The sequence below is a fragment of the Pelophylax lessonae genome, assembly GCF_965119305.1.
Source record: "Pelophylax lessonae genome assembly, chromosome: 12".
Lineage (NCBI taxonomy): Eukaryota > Metazoa > Chordata > Amphibia > Anura > Ranidae > Pelophylax > Pelophylax lessonae.
Genome location: NC_138779.1, coordinates 84,015,995 through 84,036,651, shown reverse-complemented (window position 1 = coordinate 84,036,651; position 20,657 = coordinate 84,015,995). Strand labels below are relative to the sequence as shown.

General features: G+C 44.9%; 1 protein-coding gene across 1 annotated transcript in view; it reads left to right on the top strand.

Annotated features, from left to right (window-relative positions):
• Positions 1-471: 471 nt before the first annotated feature.
• The window catches only part of PRKCZ (protein kinase C zeta), a 572,887-nt gene continuing 552,701 nt past the window's right edge, over positions 472-20,657 (top strand). The window contains exon 1 of the mRNA XM_082273173.1: positions 472-643. Within this exon, the coding sequence (XP_082129299.1) occupies positions 573-643 (71 nt within the window). The 5' untranslated portion in view covers positions 472-572. The remainder of the gene's footprint in view (positions 644-20,657) is intronic.

Genomic DNA, 20,657 nt, shown 5'->3' with positions numbered 1-20,657 from the left:
AGCTGGGTCTCTGTAATCCATGTAAATGGAAATACAAATATAGATGTCATATGAAATGGGGAACAAAAAAAATTAATTTACTCTCAGCAAACCCAGTCAGGCAATGTTGGCCAAGGTGTGCGTGAGGACAGTCTAATTGTGCCTTCTTGTCCAAGACAACCCTCATATGTTTATGCCCACTGTAAGTATTGTTGTTGGTAGAGGAGGTGAATCGCCAAAAGGATATAAATCTAGCTCCGTCCATGGTAGGAATAATTATAATGTGTAGCCCAAATGCAGCACTATATATTTCAACTTATGAATGATTTACTGTTTGATCACATGGATATCAGAATGGGCCGTGTCAGTGTTTAAGTGGTTTAAAAATGCTTCTATTTAAAACTTATTTCATAATCTCCCTGACCGTGTCATTGTTGTAAAAGGTTTTGGAATGCAAATAGTGATTCATTGTTTTGCTCTTTCTGTAGGAGTGACATTCTGGTTTGATTACTACTGAAGCTGCCTGGCTCACCTGTTCAGACTGTACATGTGCTTTTCCTGAAACGATCCCAACATTGGATATCCTTAGTATCATGCCAAGCAAGATGGGGTCCAAAATGGATTTATCAAAAGACGTCATCAAAATGAAAGCACACTACAATGGGTAAGTTGTACAGGTCTCTGTATGTTACTTTTAATTGATGAATTCACAGTTACTGGTTTTAAAAGAAAAACCATGGTGCATTTTCAGTGACTTCATATTTGTCACCAGGACTAAAAGGGAGGGCAAATCTTTTGTCAGTGGTAAATCTGTGTTGTAATGGCCACTGTGCAAAATAAGAACCTTTCTTTACATTTGGAGATCTCATATCCTGTTGTCTCTTAGTAAACAGAAATATTAGATAAATATATGTCAGAACTTATTTTTTTGTGTGGAAGGGTTGGGACCTTTTTGTCAGTTTTTTTTTGTGTCCCCACTCATACATGTTGAGCCTTGTCTTATTGATGTCCTTTTGCATTTATATGGTGTTCTACCTTAAGAGTGAAACTGACATTTTTTTTTTCCCTGATCCAAAATGCAAGAATGAATGGTACTCTTGCCAAAGATTCTGTTAATTCTATGGCACTCCCTAGTATACAGTGCCTTGCGAAAATATTCGGTCCCCTTCAACTTTGCGACCTTTTGCCACATTTCAGGCTTCAAACATAAAAATCTAAAACTGTAATTTTTTGTGAAGAATCAACAAGTGGGAAACAATCATGAAATGGAACGAAATTTATTGGATATTTCAAACTTTTTTAAGAAATAAAAAAACTGAATACTTTCGCAAGGCACTGTATATCAGTCTGGATGTCACACCACTTCCTCAAACAATCTATCCAAAACCGAACTTATACATTTTCCTCCACCACGTGCCCCTTCCCCTGATCTCTCTGTGAAAAATCAATGGCACAACTATCAGCCCATCCCCACGTGCCAAGGTCCTAGGTGTAGTCCTGGACTTTGAACTCGCCTTCAAGCCCCACATCCAATCAATCACTGTCCAAATCTTGCCACCTCAACCTCTGCAACATCTTCAAAATACGCCCCTTTCTAGCCAATGACGCAAAAAAGCTCCTAGTTCACTCACTGGTCATCTCGTGCCTCGACTACTGCAATTCCCTTCACATTGGCTCACCTCTATATAGGCTATCCCCCCTTAAATTCATCATGAATGCTGCTGCTAGACTCATTCACCTTACCAATCGCTCAGTGTCCGCTACCCCTCTCTGTTAATCCCTCCACTGGCTTCCACTCACCCAACAAATTAAATTCAAAATACTAACAACTTACAAAGCCATCCACAATTTAGTCCCCGGCTACATCACTAGCCTAGTCTCAAAATACTAACACAACCGCTCTCTTCCTTTCTCTCAAAACCTCCTGCTCTCTAGCTCCCTTGTCACCCTCTCCCATGCTCGCCTCCAGGACTTTTCCAGAGCCTCTCCAATCCTATGGAACTCCTTACCCCAATTTGTCTGATTATCTCCTACTCTATTAGCCAACCCCTGAAAACCCTCCTCTTCAGAGAAGCCTATCCTACCCACACCTAACTGTACTTCCATTTTCTCCATCAGCTCATCCACAAATCTCCGTCCCAGTCTCAGGTCTTTTGCAGACTCCATCAGGTTTTCTTCCAGAATGGTCCTGTATTTGGCACCATCCATCTTCCTATCAATTTTAACCAGCTTCCCTGTCCCTGCTGAAGAAAAGCAGGCCCAGACCATGATGCTGCCACCACCATGTTTGACAGTGGGTATGGTGTGTTCAGGGTGATGAGCTGTGTTGCTTTTACGCCAAACATAACGTTTTGCATTGTTGCCAAAAAGTTTGATTTTGGTTTCATCTGACCAGAGCACCTTCTTCCACATGTTTGGTGTGTCTCCCAGGTGGCTTGTGGCAAACTTTAAACGACCCTTTTTATGGATATCTTTAAGAAATGGCTTTCTTCTTGCCACTCTTCTATAAAGGCCAGTTTTGTGCAGTATACGACTGATTGTTGTCCTATGGACAGAGTCTCCCACCTCAGCTGTAGATCTCTGCACTTCATCCAGAGTGATCATGGGCCTCTTGGCTGCATCTCTGATCAGTCTTCTCCTTGTATGAGCTGAAAGTTTAGAGGGACGGCCAGGTCTTTGTAGATTTGCAGTGGTCTGATACTCCCATTTCAATATTATCGCTTGCACAGTGCTCCTTGGGATGTTTAAAGCTTGGGAAATCTTTTTGTATCCAAATCCAGCTTTAAACTTCTTCACAACAGTATCTCGGACCTGCCTGGTGTGTTCCTTGTTCTTCATGATGCTCTCTGCGCTTTAAACGGACCTCTGAGACTATCACATTGCAGGTGCATTTATACGGAGACTTGATTACACACAGGTGGATTCTATTTATCCTCATAGTCATTTAGGTCAACTTTGGATCATTCAGAGATCCTCACTGAACTTCTGGAGAGAGTTTGCTGCACTGAAAGTAAAGGGGCTGAATAATTTTGCACGCCCAATTTTTCAGTTTTTTATTTAACAAAGTTTGAAATATCCAATAAATTTCGTTCCACTTCATGATTGTGTCCCACTTGTTGATTCTTCACAAAAAATTACAGTTTTATATCTTTATGTTTCAAGCCTGAAATGTGGCAAAAGGTCGCAAAGTTCAAGGGGGCCAAATACTTTCGCAAGGCACTGTATATGCTAGTAAATTAGTGATGCGTGAGGAGATTGAGGGAGTGAGCTGAGGGGTGGATAAATAGAATTGGGTATCGTCGGCGTAGAGATGGTATTGGAAGCCATGGGAGGCTATCAGCTGACCCAGAGAGGAGGTGTTGATTGAAAATAGGAGAGGTCCAAGAACATAACCTTGGGGGAGCCCAACAGAGAAAGTAAGAGGAGAGGAGGAAGAATAATTGTAGGTGATGCTAAAGGTGTGGTTGGATAAGTAGGAAGAGAACCAGTGAAGAGTGCAGTCATGGAGACCAAAGACGTGGAGTTTTTTGAGGAGGAGGGGGTGGTCGGCAGTATCAAAGGAAGCAGAAAGGTCCAGGAGTAGGAGTACAGAATAGTGTCCATTGGTTTTGGCCATTAGTAGACTGTTTGTTAGTTTTTGGAGAGCAGTTTCTGTGGAGTGTTGAGGCCAAAATCCAGACTGAAGGGGATCAAGAAGGCTATTCTCGGCAAGGTGGCCGCTCAGTTGTAGACCAGACGTTCAAGGAGTTTGGATAAAAAGGGGAGCAAGGAAATAGGGCTTAGGTTGCTAAGATTGGTTGGCTCCAGTGAGGGCTTTTTAAGTATGGGGCTGACTAGTGTGCATGTTTTAGAGAGTTGGTGAAGATGCCAGAAGAGAGGGAGAGATTGAAGATGTGGGTTAGAGAGTGTAGAATAGAGCCAGAGGGTGAATGCAGTATTTGCGAGGGAACAGGATCTAGAGGGCAGGTGGTTAACTGGACATTAGCAAGTAGTTTAGCAACTTCCTCTATAGCAGTGGGGTTGAATGTGGGAAGTAGTGATTGTACCTGTGGGCATGAGGTGTAAAGTGTGGAAGGTATCTGAACAGCAGAGATCTGCTCACGAATTGTATCAATCTTCTGTTTTGAAGTAATTGGCAATCTCCTGGGCAGTGAGTGAGTGAGTTAGTGGGTGGAGGCAGTGGAGGACGAAGTAGAGAATTGAAGGTAGAGAAGAGTTGCCAGGGACTGGATGGTAAGTTGTTAATTATAGTGATCAAATAGGCCTGCTTGGCAGTGTGGAGACTTAAATTGTACTTTTGGAGGGCAGATTTATATTGGTTGAAATCTTTCTGAGACCTAGTATGACCCCATAGGCACTCAAGAGCACGGCTTTACTTTTTCAGACTTCTAGTGTTATGTTTGCCAAGGTTGAAGGGGTTGGGCCTGATTTTGATGTGTTAGTGAGGGGGGCCAGTGTGTCCAAGGAGGCTAAAAGTGAAGCGTTGTAGACAGAAGTTGGCTAGGTTGGTGCAGGACGGGTGCGATTTTTGTCAAAGAGGTGGTCAGTAGCAGAGTAGAGAATAGAAGGGCTGAGATGGTGTAGGTTTCTACGGGTAACAGTAAGGCAGTTGGAGGGAGAGGAGGTGGAGGAGAGGGAGAGAGTGAAACTAATGAGGTAGTGTAATCAGAGAGAGGGAAAGGATAGTTGGAGAGGTTGCACGGAGTGCCTAGGTGGGAGAAAACAAGCTCAAGGATATTGCCTTCAGAGTGAGTAGAAGCATGTATCCATTGCTTCAGGTCAAAGGAGGAGGTTAGGCTGAGATGTTTGGAAGTGTCAGGAGTGTTAGTATTATTAGGGATGTTGAAGTCGCTGAGAAAGATTGTGGGGATTTCAGAGGAGAGAAAGTAGATTAGCCAGGCAGAAAAGTCCTCAAGAAAGATTGATACTGGTCCAGAGGGACGGTAGATCACAGCTATCCTTCAAGAAACTGGAGAGAAAAGACCTGGACACTTCTTGAACATAACAGTCAACCAGGGTGACCCAGTAAGTATCCGCATACACAGTCAGATCCCTCTGATACTGAAACAATCTTGTTTCAAAATCTGCAAGGTCTCTGGCACTTTTCATACTTCACTCATGTGACATTTTAAAGTGGTTCACATTTGATGAAAGGCTTTTTCCTTTGGGAAAAAAAATTTAATCCATCTCTTGTTGGTTACAGAAATGTTCCTACCTATTTGAATGTATACATAATTCGTACTATGATACTTGGATGTACTAGCGCTGCAAAGAATTCTTTATTGGTTTTTATAAACAGAGAGTAATACACCTTTCCAGCTTGCTTGAACACAGGTATTGATTGATTGCATAATTTTAGTAACACGGATATACTTATTAATTATTAAAGTGATAGGAAAAGTTTTCTTTTTTTTTTTTTTCTATTAAAATACCAAACATGTTATACTTCTCATATATCTCTTATATCTCCTCAGTGCAGTGGTCCTGCATAGGGCAGCCCAGATCCTCCTCTTTTCCCTGGCCCCTGGCTGGAGCTCCTGGCCCCTCCCTCCAGTTGAGTGCCCCCACAGCAAGCAGCTTGCTACGGGGGCACTCAAGCCAAGTTGCAGCTGCGTGGATCAATTTAGACACGGAGCTGCCATTCGACCCTGCCCCCTCTCTCTCCCGATTGGCTAACTGAGTTTGACAGTAGCGGCAGCTAATGGCGCCGCTGTTGTGTCTCAGCCAATCGGGACAGAGAGTCCCGGATGGCTGAGGCACTTGTGAACATTGCTGAATAGAGCTGGGACTCAGGTAAGTATTAGGCGGACTGCTGCACACAAAAGGCTTTTTATCCTAATGCGTAGAATGCATTAAGATAAAAAAAACCTTCTGACTTCACAATTTAAGCTGGCCATACATGAGTAGAAATTAGTCAGGTTCAGCAGGGATCCATCCATGGGCAGGCTTATTTTTACCCAAGTTGATCTGTGTTGATTGGGGAACCAAGCAATTTTATTTACTTCCACCGGTGGTGGAAGGAATAAAAATTTAATCCTCTATGGGCTGCTTTGGTCTAACCTAACTTAGCCTGTAGGTTAAATAAATGTTGAGTGCTGCGCTACCTAAACTATGCAGTGAACCATTCAAAATTTGCCAATAGTCATATTATGGTGCTCTAATAAATCATCACATAAAAGTGTAAGAATATGAATAAATCTATGTAAATGCTCATACAGTCAATAGCAAATACCGTAAATCGAAATAATCCTGTGCTCCATGAACCAATAGTGTTTGTACAATTAATATAATCAAATATTGCCTAATGATGCCAGTCAATTCATATAAAGTGTGTGTGTGTATTTAAACGAATACACTTTCCTGCACAAACCAGTCAAAGTGCAATAATGTGGTGAATAATAGTCTTCCCAGTGTGACCTACAACGCATGGAACGTCTTAAAACTCATGTGATGCACTAGGTATAAGGGATTGACAGATATTGTTTTTTCAGGGCCAATATCGTTTTTCCGGCCACCCTTCAGGCCGATAGCCGATATTAGGTGCCGATATTCTGCAATTTAAAGTTGTTTTTTTTTTTTTTTATCACTTTTATTGCTCTCACAAGGAATGTAAACATCCCTTCTGACAGTAGGGTAATAGGCAATGACAAGTACTCTTTATGGAGGGATCTGGGGCTTTTATATAGGAACACAGGTCTCGGTGGTTGTTCCACAAGCCACGCCCCCCCCACAGTTAGAAACACGCCCCTAGGTGCACATTTAACCCCTTGATCATCCACAGTGTTAACCCCTTCCCTGCATATTTTTAGCACTGATTACTGTAGTAATGTCACTGGTCCCCCCAAAAGTGTGAAAAATGTCAGTCAGGGGTCCGATCTGTCTGCCGCAATGTCGCAGTCCCGCAAAAAAAACGCAGATTGTCGCTATTACTAGTAAAAATAAAAAACAAAACACTAAAAATGAAATAAATCTTTAGCGTAGTTAGTAGACGCAATAACTTTTGGGCAAACAAACCAATGAAAATATGCTTATTGCGATTTTTTTTTTTTTTTTTTTTTTTTTCCCTTTACCAAAATTATGAAGCAGAAAACAAATTGGCCTAAACTGTTTAAAAATGTAGATTTTTAAATTTATTTTTTCGGGGAATATTATTTAGCAGAATGGGAAAAATATATAATTTTTTTTTTTTTCAGAATTGTCGCTATTTTTTTTGTTTTATAGTGCAAAAAATAAAAATCGCATAGGCGATCAAATCCCACCTGAAGAAAGCTCTATTTATGGTAAAAAAATGACATCAATTTTATTTAGGTACAGCGTCGCACGATCACGCAATTGTCTGTTAAAGTAACGCAGTGCCATATCGCAAAATATGGCCTGATCATTAAGGGGCAAATCCTTCCGGTCCAGAAGTGGTTAAAAGTGATAAACTCCCCAAATCCTCCTGTCTACTAGGTTGCCTGTCTATGTTCCTGAATACTTTTCATGGAAGTTTTGTGCTGGTCCTTTTTAAGGCTGCCTTGGACTTGGATACAGCTATGTCAATAAATTAACATGCCAAGACGAGATTGAAAGAACAGCCTCCGGTGGTGTAGTAATAAATGTTTTCACACTATTATAGATGAAACCGAACTCCCGTTAATTTAAAAAAGGTTGCATGTCATAACAGTGTTCAAAAGTGTTTGCATATTTAACAGACCATAAGGGTGCCAATAAGAAATGTTAATTGTTGGGGGTTACATACACTATTTAAAACAACTGTCAAAAAGTGATATTTCAGTTTTAGGTGCCGGTAGGTCAGATCTCTTTCCAGTTTTTTATTCATTGTGGACATTAGAGAAGGGGAGCCTCTTGGTGAGATCTCTGCTGCTCACTTCCTAGGTGTGCCAGCATGCCACAGCTATAGTGATGTTGGGTTTTTCTTTTATTGTGGAGATTGCTGCAGGAAATTAGGACATGATAGTGGAGGACAAAACTAGGGGAGTGTAGGAGCCAGTGTATCCCTCTGACCTTGGTGACGTCACGCGGCATACGCTGCGTTCCAGCCTGACACGCGGAGATCAGTCGGTCCCGGAAGACAGCAGCCGGCTTGTTCTGTCCTCCACCTCCATCTGCCGGCCTTGGTCATCCCTTCTCCCGGACTTAGGACTCTGGATTCTACATTCACTGATTGACTTCAGATTGAGCCTACTTACTTTTATCCCATTCCCATGTGAGTTGTTACATCTTGTGTGCCTTTACATTAATAAACGTACTGCACTTAGAGGCACTTCGCCTGTTTGTTTCTTGCATCTTCCACAGAACCGACCTTCCTGTGCGGTGCAGCTGGCCCTTTGTTGCAGACTGAGACATATTTTCCAAGTTCCTCAGACACATTCACCTTCAGTGTTTTCACCCGCCTGATGGACTTGAATATGCCCACATGTCATGTATTTTAGGTACCTTGTTTTAACCTTGTTTGATTTTTTTATTCTTTAGCCCCCCCCCCCTCCCTTTGTTACACCCATCACACCGACTCTATTACATTAGATCAGAGCGCTAGCTATTTATCCAACTTCCACAGTCCTTGACTAGGCGAGGGTGATGTGCTCAAGAGCATTTAATCCCCAGAAAGTGCCTGTTTTGAGGATCTGTGACACTTGTGTTGTATTTCAAAGCCTGAACATATTCCTAAAATCACTGTACACAATCTGAATAAATGAAACTGTTCTTTACATGGACATGCATTCTCAGTATCCGCTATGTGCATTTTGACCTTTAGCGTTAAAGCAGCAGAACTCCACTTTTTATCTTGTACATACAGGTAAGCCTATAATAGGGCTTATCTATAGGTACAGTGAATATCTTCCTAACATGCGCTATTTTTCAATATGTAGAAGCCGGTGACATCACTAGAGCATGTACACTGCACTCTCAATGGACGGCACACTCAAATATGCTGTTCGTTGAGAGTGCTGTCAAGCAATCCGACGGTCCGTTCCCATCCGATTTCCCCCCTAGAGATGCATGGGGAACTGACAGCTGTGTCTCCGCACAGCGCAGAGACACATCTGTCATCCTCCTGCTCAGCGGGGGATCGGCGGCTCGATCCCCCGCTGAGAAAAACGGAATCCGTCCGACGGACGGAGTGTGTGAAAGGGGCCTAAAGGTTTTTGTTTGCCTGATTGGGATGATCAGTGCAGGTACATTTTTATGTGGGACAATCATGTCAGATTTATTTATTTATCTATAGATTATTTCTTAACCATTCATCTGTAGAACACAGCGTGTCTGTTTTTATGAGATGCATAGCTCATGGTTGACTAATGACAGTAAACCCTGTTACATATCGCATATGTATTCTTGAATGTCTTGATCAGCTTGCTGTATGTATGTATGTATGTAGATTATACACAGCATGTGGGAGCTCACACATTCCTGAGCAGATTAGCCCAGTCAAGTTGGAGTAACGGAAATGACAGGACCTATAACTATAAGTGCAGGCCTCAGGACAGGTGTAGCTTGTCCTGCCAGAATATCTCTCTTCTACAGGAATGCAGTCTTTCTGTATGTCACCTCACAACACCCAAAGAGAATACTGCTTGGCTCTGGAAAACAGCAAAGTCAATATTCATGCGCCTCATATTAAAAAAAACATTCTATTAAACCACTAACAATGCAGTTAAAATGCACAATCACTATTTTTTCCATACCAAAAATATGTACGCTACTTTGGAGAGATGAGATTTTTTAACCGAGACTTTTACACTATCCATAGATGGTCCATTTTTTGTTGTTTAGCCAGCTTCCTGAACAAAGAACAACAAAAAAAACAGAATTCTCCATCCTCACATATGAGGTGGATGGAGAAATCCACCCTGCTTGGGCATTCAGTTCTGCCAGCAGGACCTGTTGGTGTCAGAATACACTGATCAGCTGCTGGTTTTCCAGTATGTCTTTCGACTGAAAGCAATAAAATGATCGACCTCTGTTGAGCAGGGATGGCCACACAATGATCAAGATTTTGTCTGGTCCTTGCTGTCCTGGCCAAGTTTTGATCAGTGTATGGCCAGCTTTAGGGCCAATTCACACCTAAATTCACCAGTGGACCTCCCCACAGCATATATACTGCGACGGAATGGTTGCTCTGCGCCCGTCACGTACATGCATGTACTCTGGCATTTCTGGGTAGGGAAAGCGCAAGTCAGTGAGCAGGTCTTTGACAATGATTTATGGCTGGGACCTACTGATTGGCTTAGCAAATCACAGTACAGAACCCTGTATTTACTAAAAACACAGGGCTCTATACACAGAGCAGCAATGTGGCCATTTTTTTCTCCATGTAATGCAGTGTTGCACGACTGCGCAATTGCCAGTTAAAATAGCGCAGTGCTGAATAGCAAAAAATGCTCTGGTAATAAAGGGGGTAAAATCTTCCAGAGCTTAAGTGATTATGTGGTGACCGCTGCGTTACGGCTTTATAAAACCTCAGTCACCGCAGGGACATACAGAACACAGTTGTTTCCTTTGTGCTCCATTCACACTGCAATGCAGCCTAGCTCTGTGGTAAAACCCAGACACGCTTCATGTTATCGCAGTGCACTGGGCCGAATCACATTGCAATGTAAGGGAGCCGTGTGATGTGTTGAATCACACACCACACTGGCCCCTAGCACAGCGGATACCGCCGTGGTGTCTCTTGGACCATGAGAAACAAATATCTCTCGTCTGATGAAACAACGACTGAATTCTTTGGCCTGAGCAAGTGCCACATCTGGAGGAAACCAGGCACCGCTTATCACCTGGCCAATACCATCCCTGCAGCAGTGCCCCCAGCCCCCCCCCCCAATACTTACCTGAGCCCCATCGCCATCCAGCGATGTGCATGAGAGACTCGGCTCTCTGGGGACTCTCCCTCATTGGCTGAGACAGTGGCCAAGGAGCCAATGAGGAGACAGAGGGGGCAGGGCCGAGGCACAGCTCTGTGTGTGAATCGACACACAGAGCATCGGCTCGGGAGCAAGCCTGCTCAGGTGCTCCCATAGCATGCTGCTTGCTCTAGAGGCACTTGAGAGGAGGGAGGGGCCAGGAGCGCGGGGGGGGGGGAACTTAAGAGGAGGATTGGGGCTGCTCTGTGCAAAACCACCACTGCACAAAGCAGGGAAGTATGACCTGTTTGTTATTTAAAAAAAAAAAAAAACAAACAAATCTTGCCTTTAACCACTTAAAGGGATTGTAAAGACAGAAGGGGTATTTTGTCTTAATGCATTCTATGCATTAAAAGGATTGTAAAGGTGAAAGTTTTTTTTTTTTTATCTTAATGTATTCTATGCGTTAAGATAAAAAAACCTTCTGTGTGCAGCAGCCCCCCAATACTTACCAGCGATGTTGCAGGAGTGTCTAAGCTGCCTGGGACTCCCCTCCTTATTGGCTGGGACAGCAGCTGGGTCAGCAGTGTGGCGCAATTGGCTCCTGCTGCTGTCAATCAGGAGAGAAATGGGGCAGGCCGGGTCATGGCTCCATGTCTGAATGGACACAGGGTGCTGCGATGCGGCTCGGGTTCCCCCATAGCAAGCTGCTTGCTGTGCGGGCACTCAACGAGGGAGGGGCCAGGAGAGCTGACCAGGGACCCGAGAAGAGGATCTGGACTTCTCTGTGCAAAACCAACTGAATAGAACAGGTAAGTATGACATGTTTGTTATTAAAAAAAAAAAAAAAAAGACTTTACAATCACTTGAACCACTTAAGGACCAGCTGCCGTGTATATACTGTGGCAAAGTGGCGCTATTGTGTGAGACCATGTATCTGTACTTTTTTTTTTGGGTACAGCGTCGCACGACCGCGCAAATGACAGTTAAAATAACGCAGTGCAGTTTCACAAAAAATGGCATTGTCATTAAGGGGGTAAAACCTTCCGGTCCAGAAGTGGTTAGGGTCCGCCGTATAGCATTTTTACTGCTACAAGGCAGCACCTCTGCAACGGATCACATATTGTGTGTGTATATATATATATATATATATATATATATATATATATATATATATGTGATCTGACTCTTCCGGGTTGAGGGAGCACATGTGCGCCGCCAGCGGCTTGCTTCCGCTGTGATTACACACAGTGGAAGCTGATCGGCAGGCGCACGGTACCTGATGTCTGCTTGCACCTACCGATCGTTAGGCAAAGAGGCAGAATGGCGGTCTGCCTATGTAAACAAGGCAGATCACCATTCTGACAGGATAGAAGGGATGGAATTTGTGTACCTGCCAAGCAGGGAACAAATTCCATCACTTCCTCTGGTAAAAGCACTTCCCACAGTACAGTTAAACACTGGTTAGGCACTCATTTAACCCTTTGATCTCCCCTGATGTTAACCTCTTCCCAACCAGTGTCATTAGTACAGTGACCGTGCATATTTTTTTTTAGCAGTGATCACTGTATTAGTGTGACTGGTCCCAAAAAGTGTGAGTTAGTGTCAGAATGTCTGCCGCAATATCGCAGTCCGCCTAGAAGTCGCTGATCGCCGGCATTACTAGTGAAAAAAACGAAACCAAGCATCTTGATATAGTGCAGCCCACCAGTCAGATGAAGTGGCTGCATTGGTTTTCTTTTTTTAGGTTTAATTCCCTTAGGATCCTTGGATGCTGGGGTAGTTAGTTGCAGTGTGTCCCTCTGGGGCGCTTTAATGTGCCTGGGAGGGACAGGAACATTGCCCAGCACTGTTCAGGGATGAGGTTTCGATTTGCAGATCTTCTGTGTTCTGGAACCTCGTCCCTTTGTGGGTAGGGCCCTAAATACCGGTACCACTTGTGACAGTGTTCAGTCCCATCCAGCCGCAGCCTACCATTAATGATGTGCTGCACCTGTCCCTCTCAGGTGCACTAAAGTATCAGGAGAGACGCACTGCAGTGCAACTAAACATCCCAGTGTGCAAAGGGTCTTAATTTTCACTAATTTTCCTGCCAGTAATGCAATTACTGTTCTAGAGTGACAAAGTATTTTGGGACAACAGAACCCCCACCCCCCCCCCCCCCCCCTTATCCCTGTAACATAGGCAAACCATAGTCAGCAGAGGTGATGAGCACAGGAAGTTATCGGCACACAAGATTTTGGACAAGATTATCATCAAAACCGATTATAACAAAAGCTGGTATGGTATGGTAAAAATATGCCTAGTGTAAAATCCCAGCAGTTTTCTGTGCCAGCACGTATAGCTGACTGAACAAGAGAAATCTATCCATTTTCCCAACCACACTAAACTGTGTGGATGGATAAATCTTCACTGACAACTGTTGTAATAGCTGAATAGCGTCTGTATGTGAGTTAAAGCTGCACTCCAGCTTTTGATACACTTTATTCCGTTTGGGCCACCAAGCTATGTCTCTCACTAACATGTGCGGCCGCTGGATGTGCTTTATAAATTGTATGTAGCTGAGACTACATACAGCAGGGGTGTCAAACTCCATTGCATTGCGAGCCACATCAGCATTATGGTTCCCCTCAAAGGGCCGATTGTTTCTGTAAGACTAAATGTCCAGAGCAACCCCCCCCCATCAGATGTCAAGAGCCCCCCCACCCGCAAAAGTTAAGAGCCCCCCACCCTCCTTTATATCACAGCTTGTGTTACCTTTTGCTGCTTCCAGGAGGAAGCTGGGTACAGAGCTGGGAAGCATAAAGTGTAGGGTCTGGAGGAGGACCAGAGGAGGGGAGGAGTCAGCTGCCGGGGTCTGCTGAATGCTGAGACCAGTGAAGGCAGAGAGAAGAACTTCTGCTGCACAGAGAGGCACAACAGAGCTGCTGACTCCTGGCAAGGTGTTAGGAACACTCCCTGAGCACACTGATGTGCTGTCATGAGTCTGCCATCTAAAGGGTTAACCTAGGGCAGACTAATTGCAGTAATTGGCAACAGGCTGCCTTATTTAAACACCTCAGCAGCACTGAGTCTTTGCTGTCTTGTCTTCAGCTTCTTCATGTTCCTGAACCTGCGTCCTGTTGATCCCTGCCTGATTCCTGTTGACCTTTGGCTCGTCCCTGACTTCGTTTGCTTGCTGCCCGTCCTGACCCCGGCTTGTTTGACTATTCTCTCGGATCCTCCTTGTCTGCTCATCTGCCTTCGGACCTTGACCGCCCCCCCCCCCCCTTGTGGGGCGACCCTGGGGGCCGCGACCTGGTATTCACCCGCAGCCAAATCCATCCTCACCATCAGAGACTCTGGTGAAGACCGGTGGATACTTAGACTCCGCACCTCAGGTTAGCCTGTGCTACTCACCTCGGGGGTTCCCATCCAAGTTCCGCCCACTGGCAATCGGTAGGCCTTCCTCTACACGACTGACTCCTACTAGTATTATAACACAAGGGCAGAGACAAGTCTCTCGGCAGCTTCGCTGAGAAGGGCAGGATCTTGCGCAGGAATTTCATCTTCTCTGCTGCTGACTGCTGAGACAAGGGGTTGGATGGAGAAGGGAGGGGTGTCCCAGCTCAGGAGAGGTGCGAGAGCCACATGAAATGGTCTCATGGGCCGGATTCAGCCCCTGGGCCTTGTGTTTGACACCTGTGACATACGGCACTGTGTTCTATCTTATCGGCACTCAGCCATTCACAGAAAGCGATGTATTCTAGCATTGACTACAAAGCTTCTTCTGATTGTCTGAGACAGAGAGGCAAGCTGATGTCAGAACCTCCAACTCAGCCAATCAGAGGAAGCTTTGTATTCATTGCTAGAGTGCCGATCAGATAGACTCTCTATTGTGTTCTGCCCTTCTGCCGGGGAAAAAAAAAAAAAAAAAATATATATACACAACACACACTATCTCACAAAAGTGTGTACACCCCTCACATTTTTGTAAATATGTTATTCTATCTTTTCATGTGAAAACACTGAAGATATTACACTTTGCCACAATTTAACCACTTAAGCCCCCGAAGATTTTACCCCCTTCCTGACCAGGGGGTTTTTTGCGATTTTTACTGCGTGACTTTAACGGACAATTGCGCGGTCGTGCGACGCTGTACCTAAACTAATTTCACGTCCTTTTTTTCCCACAAACAGAGCTTTCTTTTGGTGGTATTTGATCACCTGTGCGATTTTTTTTTTTTTTTTTGATCATGCGCTATAAACAAAAAAAGAGCATAAATTTTGCAAAAATAACAATATTTTTCACTTTTTTATATGAAATTCCCCCCAAAAAAAATGTAAAAATCAAAATTTTTTAACATTTTCGGCCAATTTGTTTTATGCTACATATGTTTGGTAAAAAAAATCGCAAAAAGCGTATTTTGATTGGTTTGTGCAAAAGTTATCGCGTTTACTAACAAAGGGAAAGATTTTTGTCATTTTTGGTGGTTTTTTTTTTTAACGAGTAATGGCGGGGATCTGCGATTTTTTTTTTTTTTTTTTTTTTTTTTTTTTTTTTTTTTTTCTTTGCAGTACTGCGACATTGCGGCGGACAGATCGGACCCTTGACTGACATTTTTGACACTTTTGGGGGTACCAGTGACATTACTGCAGTAATCAGTGCTATATATATATGCACTGTTACTGCAAAAATGACACTGGTAGGGAAGGGGTTAACTGTATTGGAGAGGGAGGGGTTAAGTGTGTCCTAGGGGCGTGATTCTAACTGTAGTGGGACAGGTCTCCTAGTGTAAAAACAGAGATCAACGGTTCTACATAGTAGAACTGTCTGATCTGCATTTTTACACAGGGGAGAATGACAGGCGGCTTGTTTACATAAGCTGCCGCCTTTCTCCCGCTCTACCGACGATCGTAGTGTGACCGGCGGACATCGGGTCCGCCAGTCACACGCCCGCACTCCCCTGTGAACGAGCCTCAGCGGGTGCGTGCTCGCCCGCTATTGGCTCAAAACCCGGTGACAGGCTAGCAACGTAGATCTACGTCACTCTGCCTGGCCGGGGCTGACTGCCGCAGTAAATATACTGTGCGCAGTCTGCAACCGGTTAAAGTAGTGAGTGTACAGCTTGTATAACAGTGTACATTTGCTGTCCCCTCAAAATAACTCAACATATAGCCATTAATGTCTAAACAGCTGGCAACAAAAGTGAGTACACCCCTAAGCCAAAATGTCCAAATTGGGCCCAAAGTTTCAATATTTTGTGTGGCCACCATTATTTTTTCAGCACTGCATTAACCCTCTTGGGCATGGAGTTCACCAGAGCTTCACAGGTTGCCACTGGAGTCCTCTTCCACTCCTCCATGACAACATCATGACGCTGGTGGATGTTGGAGACCTTGCGCTCCTCCACCTTCCATTTGAGGATGCCCCATAGATGCTTTTAATAGGGTTTAGGTCTGGAGACCTGCTTGGCCAGTCCATCACTTTTACCCTCAGCTTCTTTAGCAAGGCAGTGGTCATCTTGGAGGTTTGTATGGGGTCGTTATCATGTTGGAATACTGCCCTGCGTCCCAGTCTCTGAAGGAAGGGGGATCATGCTCTGCTTCAGTATGTCACAGTACATGTTGCCATTCATGGTTCCCTCAATTGACTGTAGCTCCCCAGTGCCAGTAGCACTCATGCTGCCCCAGACCATGACACTCCCACCACCATGCTTGACTATAGGAAAGACACACTTGTCTTTGTACTCCTCACCTGGTTGGCGCCACACATGCTTGACACCATCTGAACTAAATACGTTTATCTTGGTCTCATCAGACCACAGGACATGGTTCCAGTAATCCATGTCCTTAGTCTGCTTGTCTTCAGCAAACTGTTTGTGGGCTTTCCTGTGCATCATCTTTAGAAGAGGCTTCCTTCTGGGATGATAGCCATGCAGACTAATTTGATGCAGTGTGCTGCGTATGGTCTGAGCACTGACAGGCTCACCCCCCCCCCCCTTTCCCTGTTGGCAACACTCATACATTTCATTCCCAAAGACAACCTTTGCATATGACTCTGAGCACGTGCACTTAACTTGTTTGGTTGACCATGACGAGGCCTGTTCTGAGTGGAACCTGTCCTGTTAAACCGCTCTATGGTCATGGCCACTGTGCTGCAGCTCACTTTCAGGGTCTCGACAATCTTCTTATAGCCTAGGCCATTTTAATGTAGAGCAACAATTTTTTTTAGATCCTCAAGAATTCTTTGCCATGAGGGGCCATGTTGAACTTCCAGTGACCAGTAAGAGAGTGAGAGCAATAACCCCAAATTTAACACACCTGCTCCCCATTTACACCTGAGACCTTGTAACAGTAACGAGTCACACCGGGGAGGGAAAATGGCTAATTGGGCCCAATTTGGACATTTTCATTTAGGAGTTATTTTGAAGGGACATTAAATTTACACTGTTATATAACCTGTACACTCATTACTTTAAATTGTAGCAAAGTGTCATTTCTTCAGTGTTGTCACATGAAAAGATATAAAATAATATTTACAAAAATGTGGGGTTTGTATTCACTTTTGCAAGATACTTCATATACTGTAAAGTATATACGCTTCCTTTAAAGAAGCATTTATAGATTTGCTCAGTGTTGTGCTTCAACAGGTATTCAGATAAGGAAGTCCTTGTATTTCTTTTCCTTCTTGGCTATGTCATTATGTAAATCATAACTACACGTGAAAGGTAAAGGGTATATGACTTTGCAAGATACAGGTCATGTGTGGGAAGTGTCTAAAGAATTCATTTAGCTGCACTATGATACTTTTTAAATTGGTTCAGAAAAATGTGTTACAGTGGCATGTCATTATAGAAAATTATAGGGTATTTTCTTAGACATCTGACCCAATGTAATTTTTTTAAATGTGTGCAGTCAACATCTATGCTGTTAACCAATAAGGAGGTTTACTCCTTTTTTCCCTACCATGACTGAAAGTGAGTATATCTAGTTATATCACTGGGTCAGGAATAGAGAGGAAATATTCAATGGGATGCTGGTTTCCATGACAAATGTCAGACAGCCTCTCTTAGCGCACTACGCTGACCACTAATGTGAGGGGGCACTACGCTGACCACTAATGTGAGGGGGCACTACGCTGACCACTAATGTGAGGGGGCACTACGCTGACCACTAATGTGAGGGGGCACTACTACAATGACCACTAATGTGGGGGGGGGGGCACTAGTACAATGACCACTAATGTGGGGGGGGGGGCACTAGTACGATGACCACTAATGTGGGGGGGGGCACTAGTACAATGACCACTAATGTGGGGGGGGGGCACTAGTACAATGACCACTAATGTGTGGGGGGGGCACTATGACGATGACCACTAATGTGGGGGGGGCACTAGTGCGATGACCACTAATGTTTGGGGGGGGCACTAGTGCGATGACCACTAATGTTTGGGGGGGGCATTAGTGCAATGACCACTAATGTGGGGGGGGGCACTAGTGCAATGACCACTAATGTGGGGGGCCACTAGTACGCTGACCACTAATGTGGGGGGCCACTAGTACGGGGGGGGCCATGGTATGCTGATGTGAGGGGGCACTACACTGTTCAACACTTCATCGGACCCTCCATTCACCCCTATAGAGCGGCGGGTTGTCAGTGGTGACATGTCCACTGACACCCGCCGCTATCCAGTTTGATCCTGTCCACCAAATCCGGATGGATGGTGACCCTATTTTCCTTCTTTCTGGAGCATCGAATCGGGTGGGATTGGATGAAAACTGACAGGTGGTCCTTTTTCATCCGAACTTATCGTAGAGGAGATCGGGACTCTGATAGGTCCATCTCAGCACAAAAGGGAGAGACTGACCTGTCATCCGCCTGCTCAACGGAGATCAGCAGATCGATCCCCCACAGAGCAAAGTGGAGTCTGCCGAGCGGACCTCTCATATGAAAAGATCCTTAAGGGCTGGGCAGTTTAGGTATATTACATACTATTTTTTAATTTTATTTATCAACAACTTACTGATTAGGCACCTCTCCGTTTAGCCACGTTGAAAACGTATCCGTTATCATCCGTTGCTTCATCCGTCTTTGTCCATCTTAAGTTCCATTTAGTCTCTGTTTACATCCATCTTCTGTTCCGTTAACATCCGTTAATTTACCTGTTTACATCCTGTAACCTGGGTAGCTCTGGAATAACCTGGGTAGCTCTGGAATGACCGCCAGCCAGTTTGGCTGAAGTAAGCTGTCTGGTTTAGCTGTGATTGAAATAAATTAACTATTTTTTTTCACCAAAGTAAACAAACAGTCCAAATCCTGGTATTGGTAATTAAGCAGCAGTCTCACTGCTTGTCTTCGGTCCCATACAGGGGTTAGGCTCCTCCAAAGTAAGGGTGCCAGGCAGGCCACACGGGGGGTCAGCAGCCCGTCTCTCTCCTTGTCTGAGAACTTCCACTTGCTACACAGCTAGTGAGTCTCTCTCTTCCACTTACCTCCTTGACACAGGTGCTGTTTTTTTCTCTGCTGCCTTTCAAGCCTCCCTTACCTGGCTGGGACTTAATCCCTTCGGGACCAAAGTCCTGGTAGTCAGGGTTTGAAGGCTCCCCCCCCCCCCCCCAAGTCTCTTTGAACCTTCGAAATCCTGTGTCCCTGATATAAACTTAGCAATCCAGAGAATCCTGGAAGTCAGTCCTCTCCAGCCAAACTTAACCCGGGACACATCACCCTGCATGGGTGAGCAGCCCTGAGTACCACAAAGGTCCTTGAACTGTCCCCATTAAAGGGACCACAACTCAAATATTGGGGTAATGTACCTGCTATCCAGGACACATTCCTGGTGTCCTGTACATATCTCCCTCCCCCCCCCCCGCCTCAAATCGGAGGTGTCGGAGGCAATATGGGACACCCTGCAGTGTACCCTAGAGAGGGTGTCCACGTTCTGATGTTGCTTTCCTGGTCTGTGTTCAACTACAAATTTGAACTTTTGCAATGCCAAAAACCACCTGGTAACGCTAGCATTCGTGTGTTTATTCTGTCTCATCCAGATTCTTAGGGAATGGTCTGACACCAGGCGAAACTTCCTACCGAGGATACATTAGCGTAGCGAGTCCAGAGCTCACTTAACCGGTATAGCAGCTCACCAATGACCACAAAGCGGGGAAACCTTTTTTCGGGCCTAAGGTACTTGGGAAACCCCATTACCAAAGGTACCCTGTTCTGTTCCCAGGCATTTTTCAGTGTGGGATCCCTCTTTAGGGCAGAAGAAAATGCATCCCGTGACACCTCCAGATCAGGATGGGCGAGACTAGAGGAGCTTTCTCCCTCGTCCTCCTCTGACATAAACTGCAGAGGGGAGGCTTGCCCTATGTTCTGCCCAGCCATGACCTGCATAAGAATGCCCCCCCCCTCCTCAGGGGGTCCCTTTGAACTGGGGGACCATCTGCTCCAGATGCAACGCTATCCGGGGTGTCCAGCCGATTAAAGGGAACAGAGCAGTTCAGCTGTCCCAATAGTCCTTGGCTCCAGAAGTCCCAAAGTTCAACAAATAATGGGCAGTCCCTTCCTAAGATAACATCATGGATGAGGTCGGGTACCACCCCAACCCTCTGGACAAATGTGCAACAGGCCATGGTGATTGTCACTGATACCAGTGGGTATTCCTTGTTGTCCCCCATGTATGCATACCACCCTCGGGGTTCTTGCTCCCAGACTCACCTTCCCAGCTACCCTGGTACCCACAAGTGCTACCATTCTTCCAGAGTCCAACAGTGCTCGGGCATGAAGCTGGTTCACCCAAAGGTCACATTCAAACCACCCCCCCAGTTAGGTCCAGGTGGGCAGCACAGACAATCT